Consider the following 27,013-nt stretch of genomic DNA (forward strand, 5'->3'; position numbering starts at 1 on the left):
AAGACCCTGGGAGCTGCTCGAGGTGACTCGGTTCTCCAACCTCTGGCATGAGGCAAGGCAGTTGGTGCATGGCTGATACACAGAGGGTCCAGGAATGGACCAAGGCCCTGGGAGCTGCACAAGGCAGCTTGAGTCTCCAACCTCTGGCATGCAGCCAGCACCTGGTGCACGGGGAATCCAGGAGCGGACTGAGACCCTAGTGCTGCACAAGGTGGCTCAGGTCTCCAACCCCTGGCATAAAGTAGAACCACTGGTGCACAGAATGCACAGGGCCCTGAGGGGGCTGGCGGTCAGGAGAGCCCAAGACAGCTGAGGGCCCCCCCTCATCGAGGGAGGAGACACCTCACCTGGAGAGATGAGGACAGCCTCACTGAGCCTTGGAGATGTGAGTTGCCAGGGAAGAGGGCTCTCACAGGAGAAGAGGGATCTCCTAAGGTTAGTTGAGGGTTATCCAGGCTGGGATTGCAGAGGGCCTGAAGGGTGCTAGGGATCTTTTCCCTCTTCTTATCTTTAGGCTCCTGTTGCTCTAAGATAACATGGGTTATGTTTCCGGTGTCAGTTTGTGTACCCAATCCCTGCTGTCATATTTTGTGAGCCCTGCACCTTATAATTTGTTAACTTGTGCCTCATGCTAGTAGATTAGTATTTTATTAGGGCATAAGATTGCATGATCGTTTAAGGAGGCTCCTGTCTTGACCTTCTTGAGCCTATCCCCATGTATATAGTATCTGCAGTAACTTGTATATAAACTGTTTATGACTCTTATGTTTTATTTGTAAATATGTTTATGTGATAACTTTTATATAATATTAAATTTGTACATAGTTAAGTTTTATTGAGTGTCCTGGCCTGGCTCTATAGGGGAAGGAAGGAACAGCATGCAATAGGCAATTCAGCTCACCTTCCCTGCAAACATTCCTTTCAATTGGAGAAGGAAGTACATAATAGGGTACTACCTGGGCTACACCAATATTAAAGGAGAGTCCCAGACTATAGTAGGCACCTGAAAAAAGGTTAAGGGTGGACTGCAGATTGGTTTCAGTGTGCATGAGGATAACATAGTTGTCAGCGTACTGAAAGTTAGTGATGCCAGTCTTGATAACTTTTGTTTTGCTCTGAAGGTGCTGCAGATTGAAAAGCTGATCCATTCAATACTTAATCCCAATTCTGGGAGGAAGCTAGTCATGGATGAGAATCAAAATCACAGCAAGCTACATGGAGAAAAGGGTTGGGGTGATGATGCAGCCCTGTTTGACACCAGTACAAATGGTAAATGGGTCTGTCTCTGATTCACTGCAAAAGACTGTGGCAGTCATTCCTTCATGGAGTAGCTGATGCTGATGAACTTCAATGGACAACCAAACCTAGCCAGCAACTTCCACAAGGTTTGAGTTGAAGGCCTTGGTCAATGAATGCCATAAACAGCTACTGGTTTTGCTCACTACAGTTCTCCTAGATCTGTTGTGTAAAAAAAATCATGTTGGTGGTACCCATGATGATCTAAAGCCACACTGTGATTCTGGAAGGACAGGCAAGAGGGAGGAGGCAATTAAAAAAGATGCAGGTAAGAATCTTACTGGCAATGGAGAGGAGGTCAATGCCTTGGTAGTTACAGCACACTGACTTGTCCCCTTTCTTGAAGATGATCACGATGTTGGCATTCTTTAAGTCAGGTGGAACTTCTTCATTAATCCATATTTTGATGAGAAGTTGGTGAAGTTTTTGTGCTAGCACTGTTCCACTAGCTTTGAAGATCTCTGAGGGAATGCCCTCTGGTCCTGGCCCCTTATTGTACTTGGTCTGAGTGATGGCACACCAGACTTCCTTGAAGGATGGGGGATGAGCAAGAGAGTCTGTTACTGGGTGTTGAGGGATGGACTCCATGATGACAGCTGAGACCTCAGATTCTTGGTTGTTGGGAAGCTGGTGCACAAGTGACAACCACATGAACTTGACAAGATGGAGCCCTGACCCCAGTGGCAAAGACACCCAAGACAACCAGAGTTCTTCATCCTGCTGCAGTCTTCATCTGCCTTCACATCCTCATAGAACCAGAAGATCCTCAAGTATGCCTTCTGCCACTGGGGTCTTCAGGAGTTCGGACCATGCTTAGTTTGGGACCTCACCTCAAACCTGTTTTCCAGGAGAGACCCTACCAGAAGTACAAGACTCCAGATGATGTATCTCTGAGTGTTACTGAAACACATAAGCCTCTCCAAGGTTACGGTCCAAGGAGAGGTAAGGGTATTATATTATTTAGTTTAAGATCAAAGCAAAAACTAATATAACTTTAATGGAATGTGCACTAATATTCTAGCTAATATATAAAGTTTGAAAAACACAGTAAACTAGGCAAAAATCAAAATATATTGTTTTATTAATACTGTCATCATTATCATTAAATGCACATCAAGAGAAACTTTGCGTTAAATGCACATCTTTCATTCAGATTTGTAAAATAAAACCTAGCTTTCTTAAGCATCTTGACAGTGAACCCTGCCAATCATGTCCACACCTGAGTTTGTTTACCTGAGTTTAGTATTACCTTTAGCTAGAACTAAAAATAGTTTGCAGGGCTGTGAAATAAATGAGAGATAACCAGGAATGGCTAATAGACAGCAAAATTGCAGAAGAAAGGATGACTTAATTAATGGAACCTCAAGACCATTCAAGAAGAGAAAGGGTCCTTAACACCTGTGGAGTAAAGAGAGATTAGTAGGAATTGATTACATTATTAAGTGCCATACAGTCAGTTGACCTCCTCAATACTGCCTGAATAGAAATACAACTACCGACCCACATAGTTGGTTTTAAAGTAGCACCCCAAGGCCCCTTTTGGGTGGAGTATTTCCCTGGGCCTTTTGTGCAAGTTGGCTGTCTCCTTTATAATGCTCGAGCAACATATAGGGGATGAAGCATAATCGAAAATGTGGGTTCATGACCCAATCTTTGCTTTTCTGGGGTTGTCTAATCAGAGTCCTGGATTGAAAAGGTGTATGTGTAGAAAAAGCGAGATCAAGACAGGCCAGCAAGCCAGGGAGAGGCGGAAATATCTTGGATTTACAACATCTGGGAGCATGAATGGTGCATGCCCGTGGAGGCTGGGGGGGCATGGCTGCTCCGGCAGTGGCGGAAGCACAGTGGCGGCAGTCCAGCAGCAGGGAATGGGAGCAGTTGCCGAGGGGAGAGTGGTAAGTGCTGACCATGGGTTGGCAACCACCCTCAGGTGCTGATGGCAGCGTCTGGCGTAGGCCAGAAGTGATCAGGGACTGCCTGCAGATGCCTGCACCACCGCTGCTGACTTTTTGCAGGGGGTGCATTCTCATGATCAGGGGGTGCATGTGCACCCACATTCACTCCCTACGTGTCACCCCTGCCTGGAAGGGTAACTAAGTTCATGTCTTCTGAGCCAGACAGAATGCTATGTTAGCAATGTGTCTCCTTCCAAGCATTTGGTGAGAACTATCTGGCAAATATAATACATGTGACAGTGGTTGCAGTAATCACCAGGTTTAGTAAACACAGGCATACATAAGTAAGAACTGAACATTGCAGACCCTTTGTCCCTCTCTAACGTACTACAGTACTCCCTTACTGAGGAACCATCTCCCAATTTCCAAATTTTCTAAATTAGGGAACATCTCTAAACTAAAACATTTATGACTACAGTGGTTACCAGTGAGAACTAACATTCCCTGCACTGCCAACCAGCATTGTCTTCCCAGTGTTAAATTTAATACTGTATGCCTCACAATTAAAGCAGGAATAATTTCAACACATATTACAGATATTACAGGATCATTAGTACTGTTTGCTGTATGAGTGTTGCTAAATCTTGACAGGCTACTTATGTGTGAGGGGTTCAGAGTGTAGAAACAGGGTCTACAGAAATGAGGACTTGGATATAAGAGTATTTAAAGTTGTTTTTTTCCCCCCTCATATGTTTATACAGTACCTAGCATCATGAGACTCAACCTGGTGCCTTTAGATGCCACTGAAATATAAACAGTAATAATGATCAGCTAGTCAACAGCAAGGAGAATGCTTCTCCTTTATTAATGGCTGAAAATGGTAGTTTGAGTAGACACAACTATGACTAATCTGTTCTGCTTCCTTAGGAATAGGGTCTCTTTATGGATGATGGACTGGAGACCTAGAATCTTGCATCCTCACTGTTCTAGCATGCAAAACAACACATCATAAGCCTCAGAAGGTAATGCTGCATTCTCATATCTGATTCTTTCCTTAATGGCCTAATTTTGAACCCTATAGTCAATATTTACTCAAACAAGTATGAGTATAAGACCACTTGTGTGAAATGATGGCATGAAAGGATGTGTCTTTCCAAACTGAAGAGCCAGAGTTTAGGCCTGGATTGTGAGTTTGTTATTAACAATAGGCAGACAAGGTTCTTTGGGTAATTTTGCCTTTCCCTAAATCCCCCCACCCTTCATATCAGTCCAGAGTTATTCTGCAGTTATTTCTGTACCTTTAAAATAAAATCTGAAACTTTTCAATATAGTATTCAGAACAGCTGCTACATTTCACTCCAAGGTAGTTGCATTTCAGTGAGAATGAATGGTGCTACAGGTCATTCCACTCTTAAGCAACCTGGGATATTTTAGAATGAAAGGCCCTTAGATAAATGTATGGTATATTTGCAGATGCTGAGCCAGGCAATCTGGTATGCCTCTGTGGTCCCAAACCATGCAGGGAACTGAGGAGTTATAACTGCTCCATCATATTGCCTACTGCTCTTCTTTTGCTTGATTGTGAAGAGCCTCATCATAGGTCAGAAGAGAGTGGATCAGGGTCAGGAGAGACAAATGGAGGAATAAGCCTCCAACATAGTGTCATGGCCCCCAGGCTGTGGAAATGATTCTGTATAATAAATCCTTGTTATTATCTTCCACTGACAGTCATCTCTTCATACACTGGAAACCCCTCTAACTATAAAGAGGTTGTTTGCCAGCGGGGACCACCTGGAAAAGAGAGCCTGTTTGACCTTTGTACAATTTGCCTTGGATATAACCTAGAAAGATGCCTACAGATCTCAGGTCTTTCATGGGCTTGGGTAGAATCGCTCTTCCCACTACAGGTGCAGAAACTCTCTTCTCAACAGGGTCATTAGGAGGCAGTTGAATTACAGCCCTTGAAAAATTCCATCCTTTCCTCTAGTTTCATCTGTGGAGTGGGTGTTGTATCTCTTTGATGGTAACTTTGGAGAAATTGAGTGGAGTCATTTATTCAGCTGTAATTCCAAAAAATGTGATTTCCTTAAAGTCACATGGACTAAATAATATAAAAATAGCTTGAGAAAATGTACCCCAGACTTTTACTAAATACATTAAAGCCAACAAATATGCAGAAGGATGCATTCTAAATAAGATCTTACATGTCTAGACAAATGGAACAGAGCAAGAATGTATAGGACAGATAAATAATGAGTGTAGTCAATATTGATGCATTAACTGTAAATTGGGAAAAATAAAGCATGAGTTATATAGGAGCTCTCAAATGTTATAACTTAGCTGGTAAAAAACAAAAAACAAAAACCACAACAGCTACCTGTCATCTCTTTATCACAGTAATTCTCACCAGGATGCTGAGGGAAGGGTGAGGAAATAAGTGAGGTATGGGAAGATAAGCAGCAGATAAGCCCAGGCTCAGGCCCCTCTGCAAATAGGTAAGCACTATAATATATGGATTGGTTTTTGAAATTGGGAGCCACTCAATTCACAAAAGTTATGGAGAGGTCTTGTGTCTATTGACGGGTGCCTTGAGTCCAAAGAGGTTGAGAACCGTTGCTCTAGCAAAAACAGTTCAGGTTATCATTTTATGGAGATTTCAAGAATATCAGGGATGTACTTGGTAGCCGTGTTGTTCTAAGACAAAGAAATACAAAAATCTAAATCAGTTTTTTAAATGAAATACAAAAATCTAGAACTCTTGGTTCCTAAATGGTACCTTTTAGTAGACTAACTAATAAATAAATAATTAGTTGGTCTAATAAAAGGTATCATTTCAGAACCAACAGTTCCAGATTTTTGTATTTCATTTAAGAATATTAGAGGATTCCAGTAGAGGGCAATATTGCTTCATTGGATTTGGCTTCAAACAGTTTCATCAGCAGGAGGCAAATATACAAAGCAATGATCAAAGCCTCAAGAAAACAAATAAGGCCCCAACCCTGCCGAACGCTTGTGTTGAAACTTATGCACAGGAATAAGTGCATGCATCAGTGCTCACAGAATCTAGGCCCAAATAACCTAATGCAAAGTAAAGCCCAAACACATTTTCCTGAATAAAAGTACTTCAATGGAACTTAAAAGTTTGAATTAAAATTTTATGTGTGCCCTTTAAGTGCTTTTCTGGATGACAGTCAATTTCCTGGGCTGTCATTTCTTGACTGTTGCTAAATGTATTCTGTTTGTTCAAACTTCCTGTTATTGATGAGAGGCCATTCTAGTTGCTTCACACTGCAGTGTGACCACAAACCAGTAGACATAACCGAGTTAATTTTCAAATGAGCAGTGCACTCTAGGAGTGTGGAGCTAAGTGCAGGCCACAAGGGCTACCTGGGCATCTGGGGAAATGTTTTGATGGCTGGCCTGCTGAGCCTGAGTTAGCTTTGTTATGAGCTGCAGTCACACCCTTCAATGTCATGTAGAAACACCCTTCAGTTCACGTAAGGCCTCACTTGCATTTTCTTCTTAGTGGACAAGGTCATACAGGACTGTTTCATTTTTCAACAATGAATATATGTAGAATGGCTGATACAACTAGTTTTGTGTCCAACTTTGGAGCAGATGACAATTCCTGGTTTCCTTTAGCAATTCAGGGGACTTCAGTTTTCTCAATGAAGGCAACTCAGGATTTTTATTAAACTGGATATGATTATTCCATGCTTTGCTCTCTTGCTTGCAGCAACTGAAAATAAGGAAACACAAGATTTCATTCTTTGGGCCAGTAAAGGCTAGCACAGCTCTGTATCCGTGGTCATCCATCTGTAAAGCCTGGTTTATAAGGCAGATGGTTTTTCCTTGTATATAATCCAACAAATATTGTTTATGACAAAGGAATGCTTCCTCCTCCTCTATGGATATTCAAGTTAGATTCTCAGCTCATCTACTTAGCCACCCATGGCTCATGGTGATCTTAAACTCTTCTGCAAATTGTAAGGAATTAAGAGAGTTTCACTAGTTTAAGGAGAGCAAGCACACGAGAACTCCTTTGAGTCTTAATTAAAACCTGACTTTTTATTTTAGCTTTCACTCAGGGAAAATTATTTTTTTGTTGTCAATGTTGGAGGCTTCTTGTTCCATACTTTGTTCCCATTAAATACTTATACCAGAATATTCCATCACTGCAGGCAGAATCATTGGTCAAAACTGTTGTTGTTATCTTCTATTCTGTTCTAACTTTGCTAGCTGTATATATATATAACCTGGGTGGTATGCAGAAAGGTACCTCCTCTCCAGTCGAAAGGATGTCATCTGGTCGGTACCTGTATGCTGTGGGGAGTGTGGCTGTCTAGCTGCAGGCCAGCTCACCTCCTTCCCCATAGAGCCAAGCAGAGCAGATACTCAAGATACCCAGTGATATTTAATTATGTACAGGTTTAAAGATACAAAATAATATAAAACTTATAACCATAAACTTACATACTTATATCTATAGGCATATATACATACACATGTACATAGGTAATTTACAAATATAGGTTTACACAGGCAATAGCTCTTTTCCACCCTGAACTCAAGCATAGGCCTAATTTCCTGTGGCTTTTGGGTTAGCCTGCAGGCCCTGCCCTTCATCAGGGCCCTCCAGGCTGCAGGGCATGGAGGTTAACCAACAGACCAATGACAAGAAAAACAGGCAGTGATGGGTCAATAATTAAACATGTGTAATAAGGTTACATCAAATAAAACATACATACCTAAAGATAATCAATACAACCCAATGGCAGGAATACCTGACAGTGATATGACAATATATAACATACACAATCAGGTTATATCAAATAGAACACATATGCATAAAATAACTAATACAATAAATACAAATATGGGACAGCTGATTATCCTCTTCTAATGCAACAATAAAGACACAGGGTAATAACAGAGTCCCAGCAGCATGAAAAAAGAAACAGAACCCAACAGTGGCACAGCAGCTGTGCCCAAAGAAGCAACAACCTAAGCAGGGACCCTGTCACCTAATAAAACACCATTACCCTCTCAAGGTTCCTCAGCTAGGCAGGGCCCTAAACCAGGGAACCCCCATAACAAAGGGGAGCCCTGGATTCCTCTTTATGTCCAAGGGTGAACTGTCCTCTCCTGTCAGGGGCTTCCCCTCAGCCACCTGCAGTGGGGAGGTCCCCCTCTTCCCTGTGAGAATCTCTTTCCCTGGTGACTCACGACTCCCACAGCTTTTGAAGGGTTGGACTCGTCTCCAGTGTTGTGTTGGGGGTGAGGCATTCCTTCCCCACCTCTCTGGGGTGGTCAACCCGTGCCCCTCCCAGTGAGAAGGTCTGAGCTGCAGCTCTTCCAGCCTGTCTGCCCGCTTTCCGCCCCATGTACTGCCCCATGCACTGAAGAAGCACCTGCCTTGGGCGGAGCGGGGTGGGGTGGGGAAAGGCCACGCTGCCTCACGCAGCCCTGGCGTTCTGTCAGCTCTAGGGCCCCGTGCACCGCTCCGTACACTGATGGCCCAGCAGGATTGGGGACCTGTGCCTCTCTGTGCAGTCATCACAGCTTTCTCTGAGGTGGGGCTGGGATGCAGCCACTTGCTGCTTCCTAGCCAATGAAGACATTTTCTGGGAGCTTCTGGGGCAACTGCTCTGCCCTGCTGGTCAGCTATACCAGTTCTTTGTCAGCCCTCTTCGTTGTCCCATTGTCGAAGCTGCCCATGTGCTGGGCACATGGATTTCCAGAGGCTTTGACCCCAGGTTCAAAACAGGCCAATGGGAAAGCCTGAGGGGTTAGTTCTCTTTCAGGTCCTCTTCTTTACTTCGCCCCTGGGTCAGGGTGGGGAAGCCTGCCTCCTGCCTTCTCCTGATTGGTGGAAATGCCCCACCAATTGGCCTGAGCCAATTTCAAGCTCAAGGCATCAAGCCGAGCTACTGGTGAGCCCACCGGCCAGCCTGCCACATGTATGTGGTATGTATAAATCAACATCCAGTCCAGTTTGGGAGGATGGGAGGATTCAGGAGTTGATGGATGCTACAGATGTTTCATGAAGAGCTTTGCCAAGAGCTGAACTTAGAAAAACAGTGAGATAGACTAAAATACAGACTGCCAGGAGGTTTTCTGGTTCTTGTGGTAAGGCTTTGGTGAGAAGTTGCCAGATAACACCTCGTGGTTCAAGTTGTAAGGGAATGCTGTCAGCCAGGGCTTGGGTGCCCCTCCCAGGATGAGGATGACTGTGCACACCAGTCAGGGAAGGAAGTGCCAGAATACTACAAATCCTTTAACCTAGAAGACCTTGTCTTGCTCTAGGCCATTACAAAGAAATGTGGGAGCTTCCCTTTTCACTGTGTACCTAGTCAACAAAGTGCTCTGTTACATTAAGCACATTGGAACAATGATGGGCATTGAGGCTAACCAACTGCACTTTCACTATGAAATTCACATCTGGCTGAAGCAACTCTGAATCAGAAGCTGTCTCCAAGCTTCCAACAATGCTTGAAACAGAAATGCTTGATGAGTGTGAAGAAGTACAAACATTATGATTTGCAATGTCTATCAGCTAGTGTTGTAGAAGCAGGTTATCAAGTCCTTAAAGTCTCCTTGAGGCTGGCGAGAAGCCCATTGGAGGCCTGGAAAGACTAAGACTTCTGGATCAAGATTCAGGTGTTGCTCTGTTTATTATATAAATGTTAAATATTATCCTGGCTGTTAAATATTATCCACACTTTGCCACTAACCTGAGAAGTCTGCCTCAGAAGCTGGAGCAAGGGTGCCCGTCTACACATGGATAGAAGATCAGTATGCTAAGTTAAGAGATCATGGAACAAGCGTGGAAGACCCCTGGATCACATTGCCTCAAGAGCAGCTGATATGATTCTGCAAGCCCATCATAAGGCTCAAGTCATCTGTAGTCAAACCTTGGCCTTTGTTGGGGGTAATATTCCTCCTCCCCAGAGAAAATCTGTTGGTCTGCTAGCCAATATCCTGTGGCTGTTGTGGCTCTACAAAAGGGAGATAATCTTTGTTGGCACTCTGGCTGGTGCTTGGGCAGTCAGCTGGCTCTAAGGGGAGGATGGGGGAAAAGAGGGGCTGGGGATGACACCGTCACAGCATAGGGAGTTTGACTTGTGCACCAAGATGGTGAGAAAACAGCTTTTCCAAGCCACAAGTATCAGAATGTGGCTCTCAGTGAGTTTGCAGTACAATCAAACATCAGTGACCGCAGCAAAGGAATAGTTCTTGTTTGCAGTGGTGAGAAGGATCAAGCATGGTACTATTGAAAGTATTAATTAGGTCAGCAACTATAAATTTATTTTTAGAGCTGGGAAGTGGAAACATGGTCTTATCACTGGTGAATATGTGCAATGCCCTTGACAGGAACTTAGGCCTCTGCCTTCTTTGACAATAGCCCTATGTTGTTAAGAACAGTGTCCATTTGGGGGGTAACTTTCTGCCTCTACAAAGTGCGTGAGTGCTCATCTTGTAGTACGTGGGGTGAGACCAGGGATTCCCTCAGTCAATCTGAGGGAACTTCCATTGGACAGACTATTGTGCAGAAAACAACATCAATTTTTTTCTTAGGAACACCTGTGTCAGTGACCTCCCAGCCATTATAGACTCCCTCTGCTGCTGAATTGCTACCTCATTTGAATATTTTTCCTAACATGTATTTCTACTGCTAGCATTTTAGATTAGGCAGAATCTAATTGGTGCAGCTGTAATGTAGCTATTTTAGAATTAGCTGCAACTTCTCCTCTCTCAGTTGGTATGTATGCCTGGTGATTTCCTTCATATTCAAATTTCATTTAGCTGGCAAAGAGAGGCATTTTAAATCATATATGTGGCTAGTGATGTATTTCTGAGCTTAATTTGCAAACTCCATCATATTTTAGGTAATCTAGCAAACCTGTCTAGTATTGATAGTATCATATGTAATTGTAAAGTTGCTGTTGTGAATCGTATCAAATTATTCCTGGCTATATTATACAGCATTTTATGGAACCTCATTCATAACAAGATATAACAAGCCCCTCTCTGAGCACTGAGGGCTAGCTACTTCATCCAGCGGGGTTGCTGGGCTCCCAACTGCCTGGCTCACACCAGGGTGGCCTTCCACATTCTCTTCCCTGCTGGGCACTGGGGGTCTTTCAGCTCACCAGGGCCCTATGCGGGGCTTCGGCCTTCTGGTCTCACACTGGGTGGCTAATCTGAGCAGCTGTCTGCTGCTCACTGCTTATGGATCTTGCCCAGGTCCTGTGCACAGTGGTTGCCAGGCACTTGCTGGGGTCTGCAAGCTTGAGCTGCCTTGCTGTGCTCCTAGGACCTGGACTCCATGCATCAGACTACACACCGTGATGAGCCTGAGGGTCTCATACCCTCCCAGGGCTGCTCTGTGTAGTGGGTTCCGGAACCGTGATGAGCCCGAGGGTCTCACACCCTCCCAGGGATCTTCAGGAGCTCAGGGCTATTTCCCACTGGGGCAGCTCGTCCCCAGCTTTTCTCGCTCCAGTCTTCCTTCTTCAGCTCCCCCGTTGCATCTCTCTGCATGCCAGGCCCGCTGCTCCTTTTATACACTTCAGGGCCTCCACCCCGAAGTTCTCCAGACTTGGCGGGGTGCAGTCTTGAATCAGGTCCAGACTCTTCCAGGAAAGGGTATGGCCTTGCTTACCTTGGCTTGCTTCTGATTGGTGGATGGGCTCCACCAATTGGAATTGCAGAATCTCAAGCCCAGGACTCATCCAGAGCTCAAAAGGTAAGTCTGCTACACTTACCCTGAAAAATATAGTCCTAGGTCCCTGGCATATCAGTAAAGTTTCTAGTTTACTTTTAACTGGACAAAAATATGTGTTGTTTTATATGTGATTCCTCACCTCAACATCTGCACCCCCTTTTCAAAATTCTAGACTGGCCCATGCCAACTGCACGTGATTCCTGGTAAGTGGATGAAATTTCACATTATAGAACAGTATTTCGTTACGCCTGTTTTCTTTGTGGTCGGAATTCCATCTCTCTGAGTGTGGATTATAGCTGAGTGTTTGCTACATCTGAATTGTGTGCTTATATGAGACTCACTAACAGCATTTTATACAAGTAGGTGAGTAAAAGCTGAACCCCAATCTACTATCTGAAATTCACCTCACTTCACTATATTCAGGATAAAATAATTAGTATACAGTGATCATACTTAGGGTGTTTGAAATATTTTCTGTTTTGCTGGCATATCACATCTGAGTATTGTAGTTACTTTGGAGCACTGAAATTTTTTTTGCCCCAGAAAATGTCCAGGGAACCACGTTATACCAAGAATTTTAATACAAGAATGAGAGCCTTGCTCAGGAAGGCCCTGTAGCACATGCTTTGGGTTAAGCAGAATTAGTGTCTAGATGATTTCATTCCTTTAAAGGGAAAAGGTTTTAATATATGGGGTGTCATGAATGTGGAACAAGGGAAAATATTTAATTGAAATGTCCTTTAACATGTTTCTCCTGATAAGACTCCCAGTTGTCATTCCGTGTGTTTGACATTGTGCATTTGCTTTTTTGGGGAATATGTTTGTGTCAGATTTGCACTGGCATTGTGCCACATCAAGTTATCAGTCCTCAGCAGAAATGGGCGAGCTCTTTGGGGCAAGCAATGTATTCCATAAATTTAGCCCTGTTTGTTGTCTATGAATTGTCCATGAACAGATTGATTTTTATTAATGTTTTTGTTTGTTGACTGAAGTTTTGGGCAGATTCATTTCACATGGTAGAGTGCACACAAACTATTTCCTGTGATTTGCTTCAGGTGTTGCCTGTTAGTAATTCACTCAACATACTGTGTAATTGGCCATCTACCTCATGTAGTAGTAATTACTTCTGCCTTGCTTAGGGGAACAAACATTTTATAAAGGGTATTAATATTTTTCTTATGGCTTGATAATAGAATCGTAGAAAAATAGGGCAGGGAGAGATCTAGTTTAATCCCTTGCTCAAAGCAGGCCCCACTCTACCCTTGCCCTGCACTGCCCTGCCCCCTATCTTGCCACACTATCTCCCCATGGGTCCAGAAATTTGGCAGCAAGGGAGTGTAGCCATTACTCCCTTGCCACCAACTTTTCAGAGCTATGGGGAGCACCTGAATTGTGTGCAATTCTGGGCTTCACATTTTAAAAAGAGTTGGAGACAGGGTCAAAAGGCAGGCAACAAAGATGAGCATGGGCTTGGAAGGCGAGTCACATGAGGAAAGGCTGAAGGAGCTAGGCATGTTCAGCTTATGGAAAAGGCACTTAAGATGGGACATGATAGCCGTCTTCAAATACTTGAAGGGTTGTCATTAAGAGAGGAGGACACAGACCAATGGCTTGAAGTTGCAGCAAAATAAATTTAGATTGAATATCCAGAAAAACTTCTTTACTGTGAGAATAGTGAGGCAGTGGAATAGACTGCCTAGGGAAGTTGTGGACTCTCCACATCACTGGAGGTGTTCAAGAAGAGGTTGGACAGCCACGGTTGGAGATGATGTAGACATAGCTATGCCTGTTTTCTACCATGGGTATTTCCCATGCTTCTGGGTTTTGCTAGTTGCTCCTGCCCCCCACTCCCTGCCTTTTTTCTTGCTATGCATCAGCATGTTTTGAAGTATCTGTAGAGGAATTGGGTTCTGGTTACAGCTAAGGCTGGGAACTTCAAGTGGGGTGTGCTAATTCTCCTGCTAGGAGCAAAGCCAGAGTTTCCTGGCTAGAAGGCCTTATCCCTTCACTCAGGATCAGACCAATCACCATATTTGGGGTCAGGAAGGAATTTTACCCCATGGTCAGATTGCTGTGGACTGTGGGGATTTTTGCCTTCCTCTGTTTTAGGAGCATATACTGACAACATTTTATAGAAGCAGGACATCGGCTGCTTTTTGAATGTCTATACCTAGCCTCAATTTTTACATATGATTCATCACATGCACAAGCCAGGTAGTAATTATTAACATCCTTGAGGCTATCTCTTTTCACAAAAATACTTCTGAGTGAAAGCCTACACTTACGAATGTTTACACAATGGGAAGATAAAGGAACAGAAGTACCTCTGCAGCAAGTTCATGGTGTTTATTTGAGCAAATATGTATGAACACTTTAAGGATTTTTTCAGCTCTAGTCTCTGCCCTCTGCCCATTCTGAGCTGTAAAACCTTTAACTTCAAGAGGACTGTTATTTCATTCTCCACTTCAAATTAGAGGAGTAGAATCCTTTCTCATCATGGCGAATATTAAGTTATCCCATTGATTTCATGCAAGTGATTATTTGGCAGCAGGGGTTTCAGGAATGTGACCTTAAGTACTGAGATAGAGCAAATCCAAGAGAATATGTTATGCACTTGGATTTTCATTATTACCATTATTATTAATAGTAATTTAGATTTATATCCTGCCCTATCCAGAAAGGCTCAGGTCATCTTACAATTAAATGACAGTACCAGTGGAGACTGACTAGTCACTAACCCAATCTTCTTCTTAGGATTTCCACTCCACCATCTGCTGATTGTGCCACCCACCATGCTTTGATGTTATTATTTGTTAGTGAGTCCGTGCAGGGTACCACCTAAATCCCTTGGTTCTTTCCTGCCACAACTTTGATCTAATGAAAGAACTAGGGAGGGAAGAGATGTTACCCTAGTTAGTACCGGCAAAAGGACCATGCTTGGTTGAACTATGATTTAGGTGCTTTATTGCTCTGTCTCTTACACGAAAGCCCGGACGGGGCAGCAGTCTGTCAGAGTCATCTCTGGGATCACCCCTGGGCTCCGAAGAGAATCCCCATCAACTAAATTGGGGTGGTAAGTATAGAGGACTGTCTCAGCTTCCCATTGCTAATTAGCTTATTAGTGGTTTGTTACAGGTGATGCCCAAGTTCTCCTGCCGCGCTTGGTGCCGGCGTGCAGATCCAGGCATTTCTCCACCCTCTATCCCAACTCTCCTTTTCTGTAAATTCAGGTGCTGCGTCCCAGCTTCTTCAGGGGCTGGGCAGGTGGCCTCCACCCCGCTTTGACTGTTGCATTGCCTCGCTGTGTCCCAGTGTGAAGCCGTGGCTTTTTCCCCATGCTGCAGCTCCATTCCCTTCTGACTCACTGCTGCTGCTTGGAGCTCCAGGTATGTGGGGAGGATGGGCTACAGGTCCTGGGTTCAGTCATCACCTGGCCACATTGACCCTTGTGCCTAGGATCCTCCCTCCAGTTCCTCCTTAGTGAGGGTCCTCAGTGGTGTCTCTTCCTCCTGTGGTGCCCAAAGGCACGCTTCCTCCGACCTCTTCCTCCTCATATCCCTCGGTGCCGAGTCCCATTGGCTCTCGGCGGGCATGGGGTGCCTCCTCCCCCGCCAGGAAGTAATCACTTTCAGCTGCCAAAATCTCTCAAGTAACAGGGTTTCAGTCATGGCCCTGTTACTTTATTGCGAACAGAAAGAATGTCTGCCCCATTCGTGAATTCCCTCACTGGTAGCTCTTGTGATGGACTCTTTCCAGGGCTCATCCTCCCCTATAGCCTGGTCTGTCACTCACCCAGTTGATGTACTCAGTGATCACTGTTCAACTGTGAAGAATTACCTACATGACTCTCTCCTCACCCAGTCTCTCTGGGTCTTTCACAGAATCTGTTTCTGTTCAGGTCCAAATCAATTACATCATAAGTGCAACTTAACTTAAGTTAACAAATAAGGTAACCAGTTCTCTACTGGATGGGCCTGTCCTCTCAACCCAGTGTCAGTCAGTATTAGGTCCTCCCATATCTCAGACCACTCTTTCATTACTCAACTTCCCAGCTCCTGGCCTGGCCAGCCTCTCAGGTTTCTCCTGATGCAAACTATGCCTCAGCGACCAGTTAATGAGTGGAGCACATGCCACATAGTCCACCCTTGATTTGATCAGTTTTCGGTCAGTCTACTAACTTTGTGTCCCTTGCTCACTGAAGCTCGGATCTCTTCTCAAAACAGTCCTGGCTCTGGTCAGTCAGTTTTCCTCTTTTGATTCTGTGCCACAGTCATCAGGCCCTGGCTTCTCTTAGCTCAGGGCTCTGATCCCACAATAAACAGTCTTTCTGGTCTTAATTAGCCCCGATCTCCAACTTCATTATACTCAGACTAGATACCTGGCTTCTACGAACTCTCTCTCTCTCTCGTTTTCGGCTTTTCCGTTCCAGGACCCGCTGACACTGCCACAGAGAACCAGTACCCCTTGCCCTCTTTAACATTGGGGCATCATCCCTAATGGCCTGACGTGGGCTGAAGTAGCGATGATCATGTGAGGCAACTTGCATCACCTCTATCTGTTGGAATCCACCGTATCCCATATCCCACACCTGCGTGTTGATCCCAGGTAAGGTCCCTGGCTTTCCCCCTTTCCAGGAGAAAGGAAACTTCACTTTGCACCTCCCCTCCAATGTTGACCCAGAAACTTTCTATCAAGTCTGTCTTCTACTTTGAATCTCACTTCAGTACAAGTGTATTACAAGTGTGTGTATGTATATGTGTCTATGTATATGTGTATTCCTACTCCACAGAAGTAAAATATTCAACCATGCTAATCAGTTGGTATAAATGTACATGAGTAGAATGTTTTCCTTTTAAGGAGGACTGGATCTCCCAGGGCCTCCTGGGAGTTTGTCTTCTCTGTGCTGGGGTACAACGTGAGAAGTTTCACTGTTTCATTGCTGGCCCAGTGTTCCTCTGGAGCCAGGTTTTCATGGCAGGCTCGTCCGGAGGAGTGAGCGTAGCAGGGCTAGGAGTAGAACCCCTGCTACAATGATGAACAGCCCACAGATAAGAAATAACGGTAAACTCCCCAAATACCACCACAGAACTTGAAAACTCTACCCCTCTAACTTTTCTTTTGCCTTCCCCACTGCACAGGGAGTGGGTGGTAGTTAGCTATACTCTTCCACATGGTGGAGTTAGTGGATAGTGCTTCTTTAAGTGGCTTCATTTTGGAGATCCTTATTGTATTTGTAACGGCATTTGTACATTAATGATTCGACATTGTGGATCTCCAATTAGAATACTAGATAATGTCAATGGGCTCTGTCAGGACATGGCACCAGAACTGGAGAAAATGACCAAGCAATTTCCATTTCCATTACATATGTGAAAACACAGCATGTAGAACTGAACAGAAAAGTAACCAAATCTCTTGATTCCCGTGTGCTTGTTTCCAAACTTCAGGCACCTGCCTAAACTTAAAACTAGCCTCACAACTGGATTAACAAACTAATATTTTTAAAAACGTCTTCCCTGTTTCACAATTTTACTCTTTCTCATGAAACTGGTTTGTAAGAAAGTAATTCAAAACTTTGGGGGTTAGAAGCTGAATTAAACCCAGCAATTATTGGTCTCAGCTCACAGAAAGAGGAAGGCATTTCTTCCAGATGAAAATAGAAATTAAGTGTTGTGTAACTTACAGTAATACAGAAGGCCTTGTGGTAAAAAAGAGAGGGAAAATATTCAAGAATGTAGGAGCAGGAGTGGGACTGTACAGACATGCTAGAAATGGGTTGTGCTTTCAAGCTCCACTTGTAGGATTGGTGCTGGCATGCTATAATAAAGGAGGGGGCCAGGAAACAGAGTAAGTCATAGAATGACATTCTGCAAGCATTATGATCATTTTGTTGGAGTGATATAGCACCTTTGTAGCATTCTTGTGGGATGAGATATAATTGCCCACCATTTTAGGGATTGACTTGTAGGACAGCGAATGCCGCATTAAAGGAGGTCTTCTTTATGCTTAGCTAATTAACCAGGCTGTAATGAAACCTGGAACCAGGGAAGATGTCATTAGAAATTTGAAACTTGGGTCAGTTCTTCCAAATTGTTCACTGGAAGACAAGCTTTATAATGAACCAAAGCACAGGTTATAGAGAACCTCTGCTTATTTAAAAGAGCCAGTTATTAATAAAATAATTGCATCTCTTACAAACTTGAAGTAAACCAGAAATTACAGTTTGAACATATAGGAAATATTACCCTAAAGATTGCTTATAAAAAAAATGGGGAGATAAATGTGGAACCACCTTACTATCAAGCCTAGCTGGACTGCAGCCCCTGAGCCATACAGCGTGTTACATGCCTCTTGTCCACCATTGTTCCATACACCTTTTTTCATTGTGTTGCACCAAGTAAATTAGATTTACAGAGCTTTTAATGCCATGGACTTGTAACAATGTGAGATCACATTCTAGCATTTCTCAGTACAGAGGGTGCATTCTACAAGCATGTACTTTCTGAGTCTCATCAGTGGTATTTCTCAAGTCAACGTGGTCCTCTTTTGATGACCTGTTGGACCAGTTAACATTACTTTTCTCTTCCTCCTCAGAGATTAGAAATTGTCTCAGATCAACACCTGAACCCCCAAAATTACATCTTACCTTTGTATTTACTGTTAAATATCTTTCTGTGCACGTGCCAGAAGAATAGAACATAGTATGCTGAACTTTGACTTACCTTATACAGTTATTGTAACCCCATGAATATACTCCTTCCATTTCTTTCTGAATTTCCATTTCAAAATATGCCATTGATAATATAAATTCCAAGCTATTCTTTGAGGGTATTGATAAGCATGTGAACAAGGTGGATCAATTGACATAATATATTTGGATCCTCAAAAAGCTTTAGACAAGATACCTCACCAAAGGCTCTTAAAATGAGTTGCCATGAGATTAGAAGAAAGGTTCTTTCATGGACTGACAATTGGATAAGAGATAAGAAACAAAAGATTGGGTTAAATGGTCACTTTCCAGGATGGAGGAAGGTCAATCATGGGGCCCCATAGGGATCTGTGCTGGGCCTGATTTTGCTTTCATCCATGACCTAGAAATGGGATATCTTCAGATTTGCAAATTATACTAAATTATCTGTGTAGTCAAATCCCAAACTGGTGAAGAGCATTAAAAAGATCTCATCAAAATGAGTGAGTGGGCAAAAATGTAGCTGATGAACTTCAATATTGACAGTGCACCTTGGGAAAAATAACCTCAATTACATGTATACAATGCTGGGTTCTCAATAGCTGTTACAACTCAGGAAAAAGACCTTGGAGTCATTGTGATTCTCTAAAAACTTCAGCTCAATGTGCAGTGGCAGACAAAAAACCCAATAACATTTTGGGCATCATTAAGAAGGGAATTGAAAACATAACAGGAAACATCATGCTGCTATACAAATCTATGGTGCACCCACATTTTGAAGAATGTTTGCAGTTCTGGTCTCTACATCTCAGTAAGGATGTAGGTGAATTAGACAAAGTTCAGAGAAGGGCTGCTTAGATGATCAGGGTTATGGAACAGCTGACATACAAAGAGAGACTAAAAGGGCTGGGGCTCTTTAGTTTGGAAAAGAGACGGCCAATGGGGGCTATGGAAGAATGGAGAATGTGAACAAAATGTATAGGGAACTGTTATTCGCCAAGTTGCAGAATACCAGAACTCTTCCATTTGATGATTATCCCCCATTGATGAGTACCTTTAACCTGTCATAGAGCTGGTTTTTACTTTATTTCATGTATGCTTTATTGATACTACATGGTATTAATTCTTTAATTGCAATGTTGTGTGGTACCAACTTAAATGCCATATGAAAGTATATGACATACAAAAAACTAGAACTCTTGGTTCCAAAATGATATCTTTTATTAGACCAACTGAAAAATGGCAAGAAAATTGTCAATTAGTCTAATAAAAGGTATCATTTTGGAACCAAGAGTTCTAGTTGTCTGTATGTCTTTTTGTCTCAGACCAACATGGCTACCAAGTACACCCCTGAAATATGAGAGTATAAATATAATTTATCCACATAGTTTCTTTTATCCACCAAGCTTGTGATTTCTCCAAAGAATGAAATCAATTTTCATAAAACCTTGTTGACTGTTATTCATTACATTATTTCTTTAATTTTTTACTGAGCCCTATGTCAGCTTTTCTATTTTTTGTGGGGATCAATGTCATAACTGTCTTGACATTAACTTATAGTGACACAATGATCCTTTAAGCAAATTAATAATATTCTTTGTGGAAGATAGGTAGGAAGGAAAGGAATGAAGCAAACAACAGTAGAGACCATGGTGTAAAATAAAAATAATATGACTATAGTATGTGGTATTTAAATATCACTTGATATTTTATGATGGAACTTGGGGTTAATAGTTAAAAAATATGAAGTTTTATGTATACTTCAAGTGGTCCACAAGGAGAAACTATGAGGGTAGCAGTAGACAGGTTAGTCAGAAACCTTATTTGGTTAACTAAGTGGAGAAGAGAAATAACTTACTACCCTTGTACATACTTCCCAAAGGCCAGTAATGTTACAAATATTTTATGTATGCTATTAGAAAAAAGTGCTCAAAGATCAGATTAAGTGTTATACCCAAGGTTTTCAAATGCGATTGGTGATTTGGGGTGCCCAACATGAGAAACATGAAAAGACTGAATTTCAGAAAGCACTGAAATTCCAACCTCCCCCCCGCAACCCCTCCCCACCCCCCAACAAAACCAACAACCAACAAACCAAAACCAAACCAAACCCCTGGCAATTCTGGGAGTCTCAATGGGGCTACCCAAAATGGAAGCAGCCAAAATCACTAACCTCCTTTGCAAAATCTTGGCCTAAGAATTCAATGTGTAATAAAGTAACAGTATTGTACACTTATATGATGCCTCTCATCCGCTGATCTCAAGGCACTTACCAAAGATTGTTATTATTATGTATTACATATAGGGAAACCGAGGAATAAAGATCTCATATTCAATGAGCAGTGTAGTGGAAGAATTAGGAATGGAAACCAGTTTCCTGGCTGTTATTGCACTGCTCTAAGTACTCAGTGTCCTGCCTCTATCTGTGCTCCTTGCGACATGTTTATAAAAACCAGAACATATTCCCTAAAAAAGAAGTGAGCAGTCTTTAGAAAAGTTCATTTATTATGCATCAGTATACATTTTGGCAATAAAACATTTTCCAAGGACTAGAACTGTATTACAGAATGAACAAGAAAATTAAACTGCAACTACCTCCAGAGGTGCTAGACAAATTAGTATATAATACTATGCCTATCCCACTGTATGTGTGGCAGCTGACCCTCCATGTAGCTGAGAGAAACATTTCTGTGACTTCAGTGTCTGACAATTTCAGTGTTTCTTATCACAAATATGGCAGGTTCAAGTTAACCTATCATTTATCTATTTTTATGTGAGACCAAACAGTCATGCAGTGAAAAAGCACTACTGTTTGTGTCATGTCGTGAGCACAGTTGTATTTCAGGTGGGGTAGATTGAATTCCATTCAGATATTTCAGTTCCTAGATTAATCTGCCTTCCAAGAACACAGTTGGAATCAAGTCTGCAGTTCTTCCACATTTGAATAGTAACAATGGAAGGAAGGGGCAGGTATATGTGTGTATAAAGATTACAGAATCAGGCCTTTGATTGAGTTGATTGACATGTTCTGTATGAGTGCAGCTCATTTCTTTTTGTTAGGCTCACTGAAGATCCTAAACAAAATACCATTTTTCTTAATACTCAGCACACGTGGAATGTGCCTAGGATACTATATTTACAGTACATACATGGATAGGAAGCGTCACACTGGAAGATGTAGCTCAGTTTGGACCACTTCTTTGTAATAATTTACTCTTAAAAATCATACAGATTCACAATCAATTTTACAGTAAATTTACTAGCTAGTCAAACATACCACAGCTATTATTCATAGCAGCTGAGTTATCACTAGATTTTCAAATTTAATTCCTCAACTAAATTATATCCTGACTTTTCAGTCCCTTTGAAATCAATGAAGAGGATGCAGACATTTTGTTGTAAAATTAGGGTACCCCTCTCTGGTGAGGATGCGGGGTATATGTACAGGATGTAAACTAAAGCAAACTAATTCTGAAGTCCTAGAGACCAATAGTTTCTAGGATAGTGAGGGGTAATTGAGCATTAGTGCATTAGAATGACAAACTTGCTGTTATTTTCTTTTTGTATTGAATTATATAGGTTAATTGTGTGTTGATTCAGTTGGAGTTGTACATGTGCAAGTTAAAATATATTCATATTAGAAACTACTTATATTAGTAATATAAAATGAAAATACAGAAGTAGTCTACATTAACAATTTTGTGGAGAAAAGCATGTAAAGACCTGTTTCCTCGCAGTTTTTTATAACATTACATGGTAGTAAACGTCTGAGTGTCTTGTTACACAGGTAATGGCTTGGGCTTTCAAAGCTTTATTTCAAGCACTGGTACATAAAAAATGAACTTTTTACAAATCCATCTACCCAATATATTTTCTTCAAAATAGTATAAAGCTTATCGCTATGAAAACAGAGATCTACACATATAAAAAAATCAAAAATAATGTGCCATACATTAAAATTCTGGTAACTAGAGAAAAAGATTATATATATATATATATATATATATATATATATATATATATATATATATATATATATATATATAACCTTTACTATATATATATATATATATATAGAGAGAGTAAATCACAGTTTCCTGCACTGAACATTTATCAAATACATATGTATCAAACAATACTGGGTAGTGTGCTCTCATACGCTTTGTGGTCTCCATAAATCCCTATAAGTGATAATGGAAGACAAGTTTACATGGAGGATACTTGTTCAGTGACATCAGCTCTCATACCTGTACAAGAATTAACAAAGCCCCCACACCACAAACCTGCTACTTCCAGCACAGCCATATTTAATAACAAACTGATAATTATGGAGTTCTACTATTTAAATACAGGCCCTCTGTAGTGTAAGTGATCAACAGAGATTGAGCCCTGGCCTGTCAGCACAGGTGTCTTCTCACATGGATCTGACTCCGAGATGTAGGCCAAAGCTGGCCTGTTCTCTTGCTTTATGAATGAGGTTTTAATAGCTGTATGAATGGTGACAATCTGGTAACAATACGTTGAATACTCAGCTTTGTTTAATGGCTGGTCATCTTTTTTTTCAGAGAACATCGTGACCTTGCTCTCAAAGCAGGGTCAAATGTAAGCCATGTCTGTGTACTTCAGTTGTAACAAGGCACTAGCTAATTTATTTTGGCCAGGACTTTGGTTCCCAGTATTCTAGCCACTGTGGTTATTGTATAATAATAATAATACAAAACCCCCCCCCCAACACTATGTCTGACAACTATATACACAGTTACTCTTATTTTGCTTTTGAAAACAAAGTATCCACAACACACGTTACTGTAACCTGGCTAGACATGTTAAGCACAGGTTTTTAATGCATAAATAACTCCCCCTTGTAAAAAGGACGATTTAGTATTCCACTGTGTTCTAGTGACATTCCTAGTAACAGTCTTTGGAATATTACAGTTGTTAGCTAGAAACAGCATTCCTATTAGGTGTCAGAAAGTGACTTTTGGAGCACAATATGAAAATATTTCCAGGCTAAAAAGTACTCTGACGTCTCTACAGGTTAATGATGTTTGGAACTCGGAGAGTTGTAAATCCAGTCCATGATGATTAGAGTCATACTTCCAATCATAAAAATTACTCCAACTATGAGGAAAATCAGGGCCTGAAATTGGAAAGAAATGTCCCACATTAATTTGATGATGAGTGAATGTCTTGTCAATCACAGAATAAACCTAGTCCCTCATTATACAGTGCATGTAATATGGGCCTGAACCTGGGAATCTCTATTTGTATGAGTGATCTTGGGTCCCAGTGACACAGCCTGAATGAGCACAGTGGCAGAATGAGCTCTGTTTACTCCCTAAATGCCTCTGTATAGGAGCATTTTGTCCATGTAAATGTGCCTTTGCCAAACTGGGACCCTAAAAAATCCCTTTCTCATACTGACTGGCCTGACTGGCTTCATAAATATGAATGATAATGTGATGTGATGTGTGTTTTTTAGTTTTATTTTACCTTTAAAAACTGGCCACGTGTGCCTTCGAGGATTAAGTGCTGGAAAGCAGCTAGCATACAGGTCAGCCCATTCCTTTTCAAAGCTGTATTTATGCACATGCTTAAATGTGGTTAGGTGCTTAGGATGAGGTGGTTGACTTCAACAGATTCTAATTACATGCTTTAGTCCTGAAATGACCCCCTAATTAACGCATTTGGACAATTTTAGGACATTCCAGCTCCTTCTGTAAAAAATTATGTTGTTTTCTATCTTCCAGTGCATCTTGATGCAGATTGCTAGGTTCTGAAAGTTACAAACCTAGAGAAATATGCTATGGGATATTCCAAGTTTTGCTTTAATAACAATAATCTGTAAATATGTGATTTTTAGAAGTAATACAGTAATGGCCAATTGATCCATTTTATTCCCTCCATAAATGCAAATGGAACCATTTGCATTTTAGTTAAACACTGTGAACAAAAATATGTATTTAGTTATATATTATCATAATCTCTTTTGATTCATTTCAATTTTCACTTTTCTTAATGGTATTTGTCAAAGGAACTGATAGATATCAGTGCTCATGACAGTAGGACACTGAGATCACTGGCTACAGCCCAGCATAATGTGGAAAAATATGGGGCAGCCCCAGCAGACCAGGGTTGTTTCTAACCCTACAGTGCCGTAGCAACAAGCTATGGAAACGTAGCTTGTTGGTGTGGTGACATAGCAGTGGTGTCGCAGTTAGTGCCCACTGATGCTATGTTGTCATAGCGATGACCTATAATGCTGTAGCTCATCGCTACGGCAACATAGTGTCTCATGTAGGCCCGCCCACTGTGTACCAATGATAGGTCTCCATTTCAGTCTCCTGTAGGTTTGCTAATCTGCCTCATTCAGAAGCTCATTTATCTCAATTAATATGCACTGAACTGTCTTTGTTAACTTATGCCTAAAATCTACACTCTAATTTACAGCCGACTTTCTTTTGTGAAGAGCAAACTCCTTGTTCTGAAGTGTGTGGTTGTGGTGCATTACATCCAGGTGTTAAACAGAGATTATGCCATGGTAAGTAAATGCTTTTCACTTGCATTTTAAAGTATGCTTTGATCTAAGTAAACACTGTCATTTAGCTCATCACCACCTATGCCTGTCTGTTTCTTATGTTATTGTTTCTCAAATCCATGTTTACAAAAATAATGAAATTCTATTATGCCCCAGACAAACTGATACAACTGTAATATAAATAGCACCAGTACAAACTACCCCTTTATGCCTATATTGATCACTTGTAGTATACAGGGGCAGGACAGACCACCCACATACACCCATTACAATCCAGTCATGATTGTCTGTTTAACTACTGGCAGATTTTCTGCAAATGCTGTAATGACACATCTTATATTTTTCTGATTGTATAATGGTCACCTGAACCCAAAATAAGATAATGTTTACATTTATAATTGTCAATTCCACTCAAGTCCAGTGTTCACATAGCCAAATACTGCTAATTCAAGAACTATGTTGAGGGTAATTTCACTGCAAAGTGGCTAAAATCTGTGCGAAAATTATGGTAACTTGCCCCACTTAGAAGCAGTGTATGAGCCATTTGTTTATAACAATTTAAAGGTGAAATTATGGCCCCACTGATATTGGTAGTTTTGCTATTGAGTTTAGTAGGGCTATTATTTCACCCTAAACATCTCTGTAAAGAAATTAATGCTCTGAACATAACTAGTATAAAACTTTTATTGCTTAATTTTCTGACAGATCTTTGACCTCTCTTTTGGTCACCTCTGTCCTTTGATTAAAAGCTAACATTACAATTCATATACATGCATATATGCATACGTACAAAATATGGCAACATCTTACAGCCCTAGTATGTGTAATTATCTTCTAGGAAGGCATTTGTAAAACTCACAAAAGTAATATGCGGTCATAATGAGAGCACCCAAAACAACCATTACCACCAAAAAACATGCCAAATAAAATTCAGTGGCCCTTCTTCTGTTTCCTCCCATATGACTCACCCCAATCTTTTGTGGTGACCTCATAGGTTCTTTTTTGACAAGTCGTAAATAGAAAGCAGCAGGAAGAATGAAAATCAACATTGTGGCAGCAGATGCACCTGAAGGAACCATAATTAATCAGTGAACAGTATGTAAATGAGCACAACATTATACAGAACAGAAATGATAACTGGAGGGTTTAGTTACAGGGTATTACCAAGGCTGGGCAAATATCTTCGTTAGTACATCTTTTTTCCAGCTACTTCTAACTTTCTCATATACGTACCTTCAGATGAAAAAACCCTTCTCTGGCCAAGGGTGAATTTTTATTTTACATTAAAAAGATCTGAACTAGGCCCCATATGTGGGAGAATAAGGAAGAGGGCAGAGCAGAGTATTTATTTCTTTGAGCTTTGTGGGCCGTTTTTACATGGTCAATTGAATGTGTCCAGAAGTGTCCTCATGCCCAGGGTGACCATATCCCCTGAGTCTCAGAATGGGAGCCTTTGTTCCCTTTCAGCTTTCTGACATGCTCAGCTGTCTCCAAGTTCTGGTCTCGGCTGTGTATTCTGAAGAGTTGTAATGGTGGGGTGTGTGGGATGCAAATGTTAATTTGACAAAACCAATGTGTTTAAAATGGGACTGCTAGCTGAATATGGGATGTGTGGTCCCCCAACACCAACCCCACATTTGTGCCTTTACAAATTAGAACAAACTTCCACAAGCCTTTAAAAACATTACAGTAAACTGCAGGCATGGGACAATGATTCCATCTAACAATTGATTCAATTCAGACTTGCTTTCCGTAATTGTTTCTAACCTCAAGATAGGAAAGTTATTCTTTTGATTACTGTCTGACTTTACCCAGTGCTGTGTAAGTGAATATACAGTTATTTATTCTCATAGCATAATATAATTTAT

General features: G+C 41.6%; 2 protein-coding genes and 1 long non-coding RNA gene across 7 annotated transcripts in view; 2 read left to right on the forward strand and 1 right to left on the reverse strand.

The window, feature by feature from the left end:
• Positions 1-2,181: 2,181 nt before the first annotated feature.
• On the forward strand, positions 2,182-5,622 carry LOC149865763 (uncharacterized). The gene is made up of 3 exons (XR_016441733.1): positions 2,182-2,238; positions 4,119-4,213; positions 5,589-5,622. It is a non-coding gene; the product is annotated as an uncharacterized LOC149865763 (long non-coding RNA).
• Positions 5,623-21,094: 15,472 nt separating this feature from the next.
• The window catches only part of SLC38A4 (solute carrier family 38 member 4), a 64,208-nt gene continuing 58,289 nt past the window's right edge, over positions 21,095-27,013 (reverse strand). For all 5 annotated transcript variants that reach the window (XM_090042400.1, XM_090042401.1, XM_090042404.1 and 2 more), the window contains 2 exons: positions 26,114-26,211; positions 21,095-23,747 (listed from right to left, as the gene is read on the reverse strand). In XM_090042400.1, coding sequence (XP_089898526.1) covers positions 23,646-23,747; positions 26,114-26,211 — 200 coding nt within the window. In that variant the 3' untranslated portion in view covers positions 21,095-23,645. The remainder of the gene's footprint in view (positions 23,748-26,113; positions 26,212-27,013) is intronic.
• LOC149865765 (uncharacterized) overlaps positions 25,042-27,013 on the forward strand; it is a 49,216-nt gene continuing 47,244 nt past the window's right edge. Inside the window, exon 1 of the mRNA XM_090042405.1 lies at positions 25,042-25,148. The gene's annotated coding sequence lies outside the window, so the exon portion shown is untranslated. The remainder of the gene's footprint in view (positions 25,149-27,013) is intronic.

Source organism: Crocodylus siamensis, chromosome 4, assembly GCF_052110815.1.
Source record: "Crocodylus siamensis isolate JL-2025a chromosome 4, ASM5211081v1, whole genome shotgun sequence".
Taxonomy (NCBI): Eukaryota; Metazoa; Chordata; order Crocodylia; family Crocodylidae; genus Crocodylus; species Crocodylus siamensis.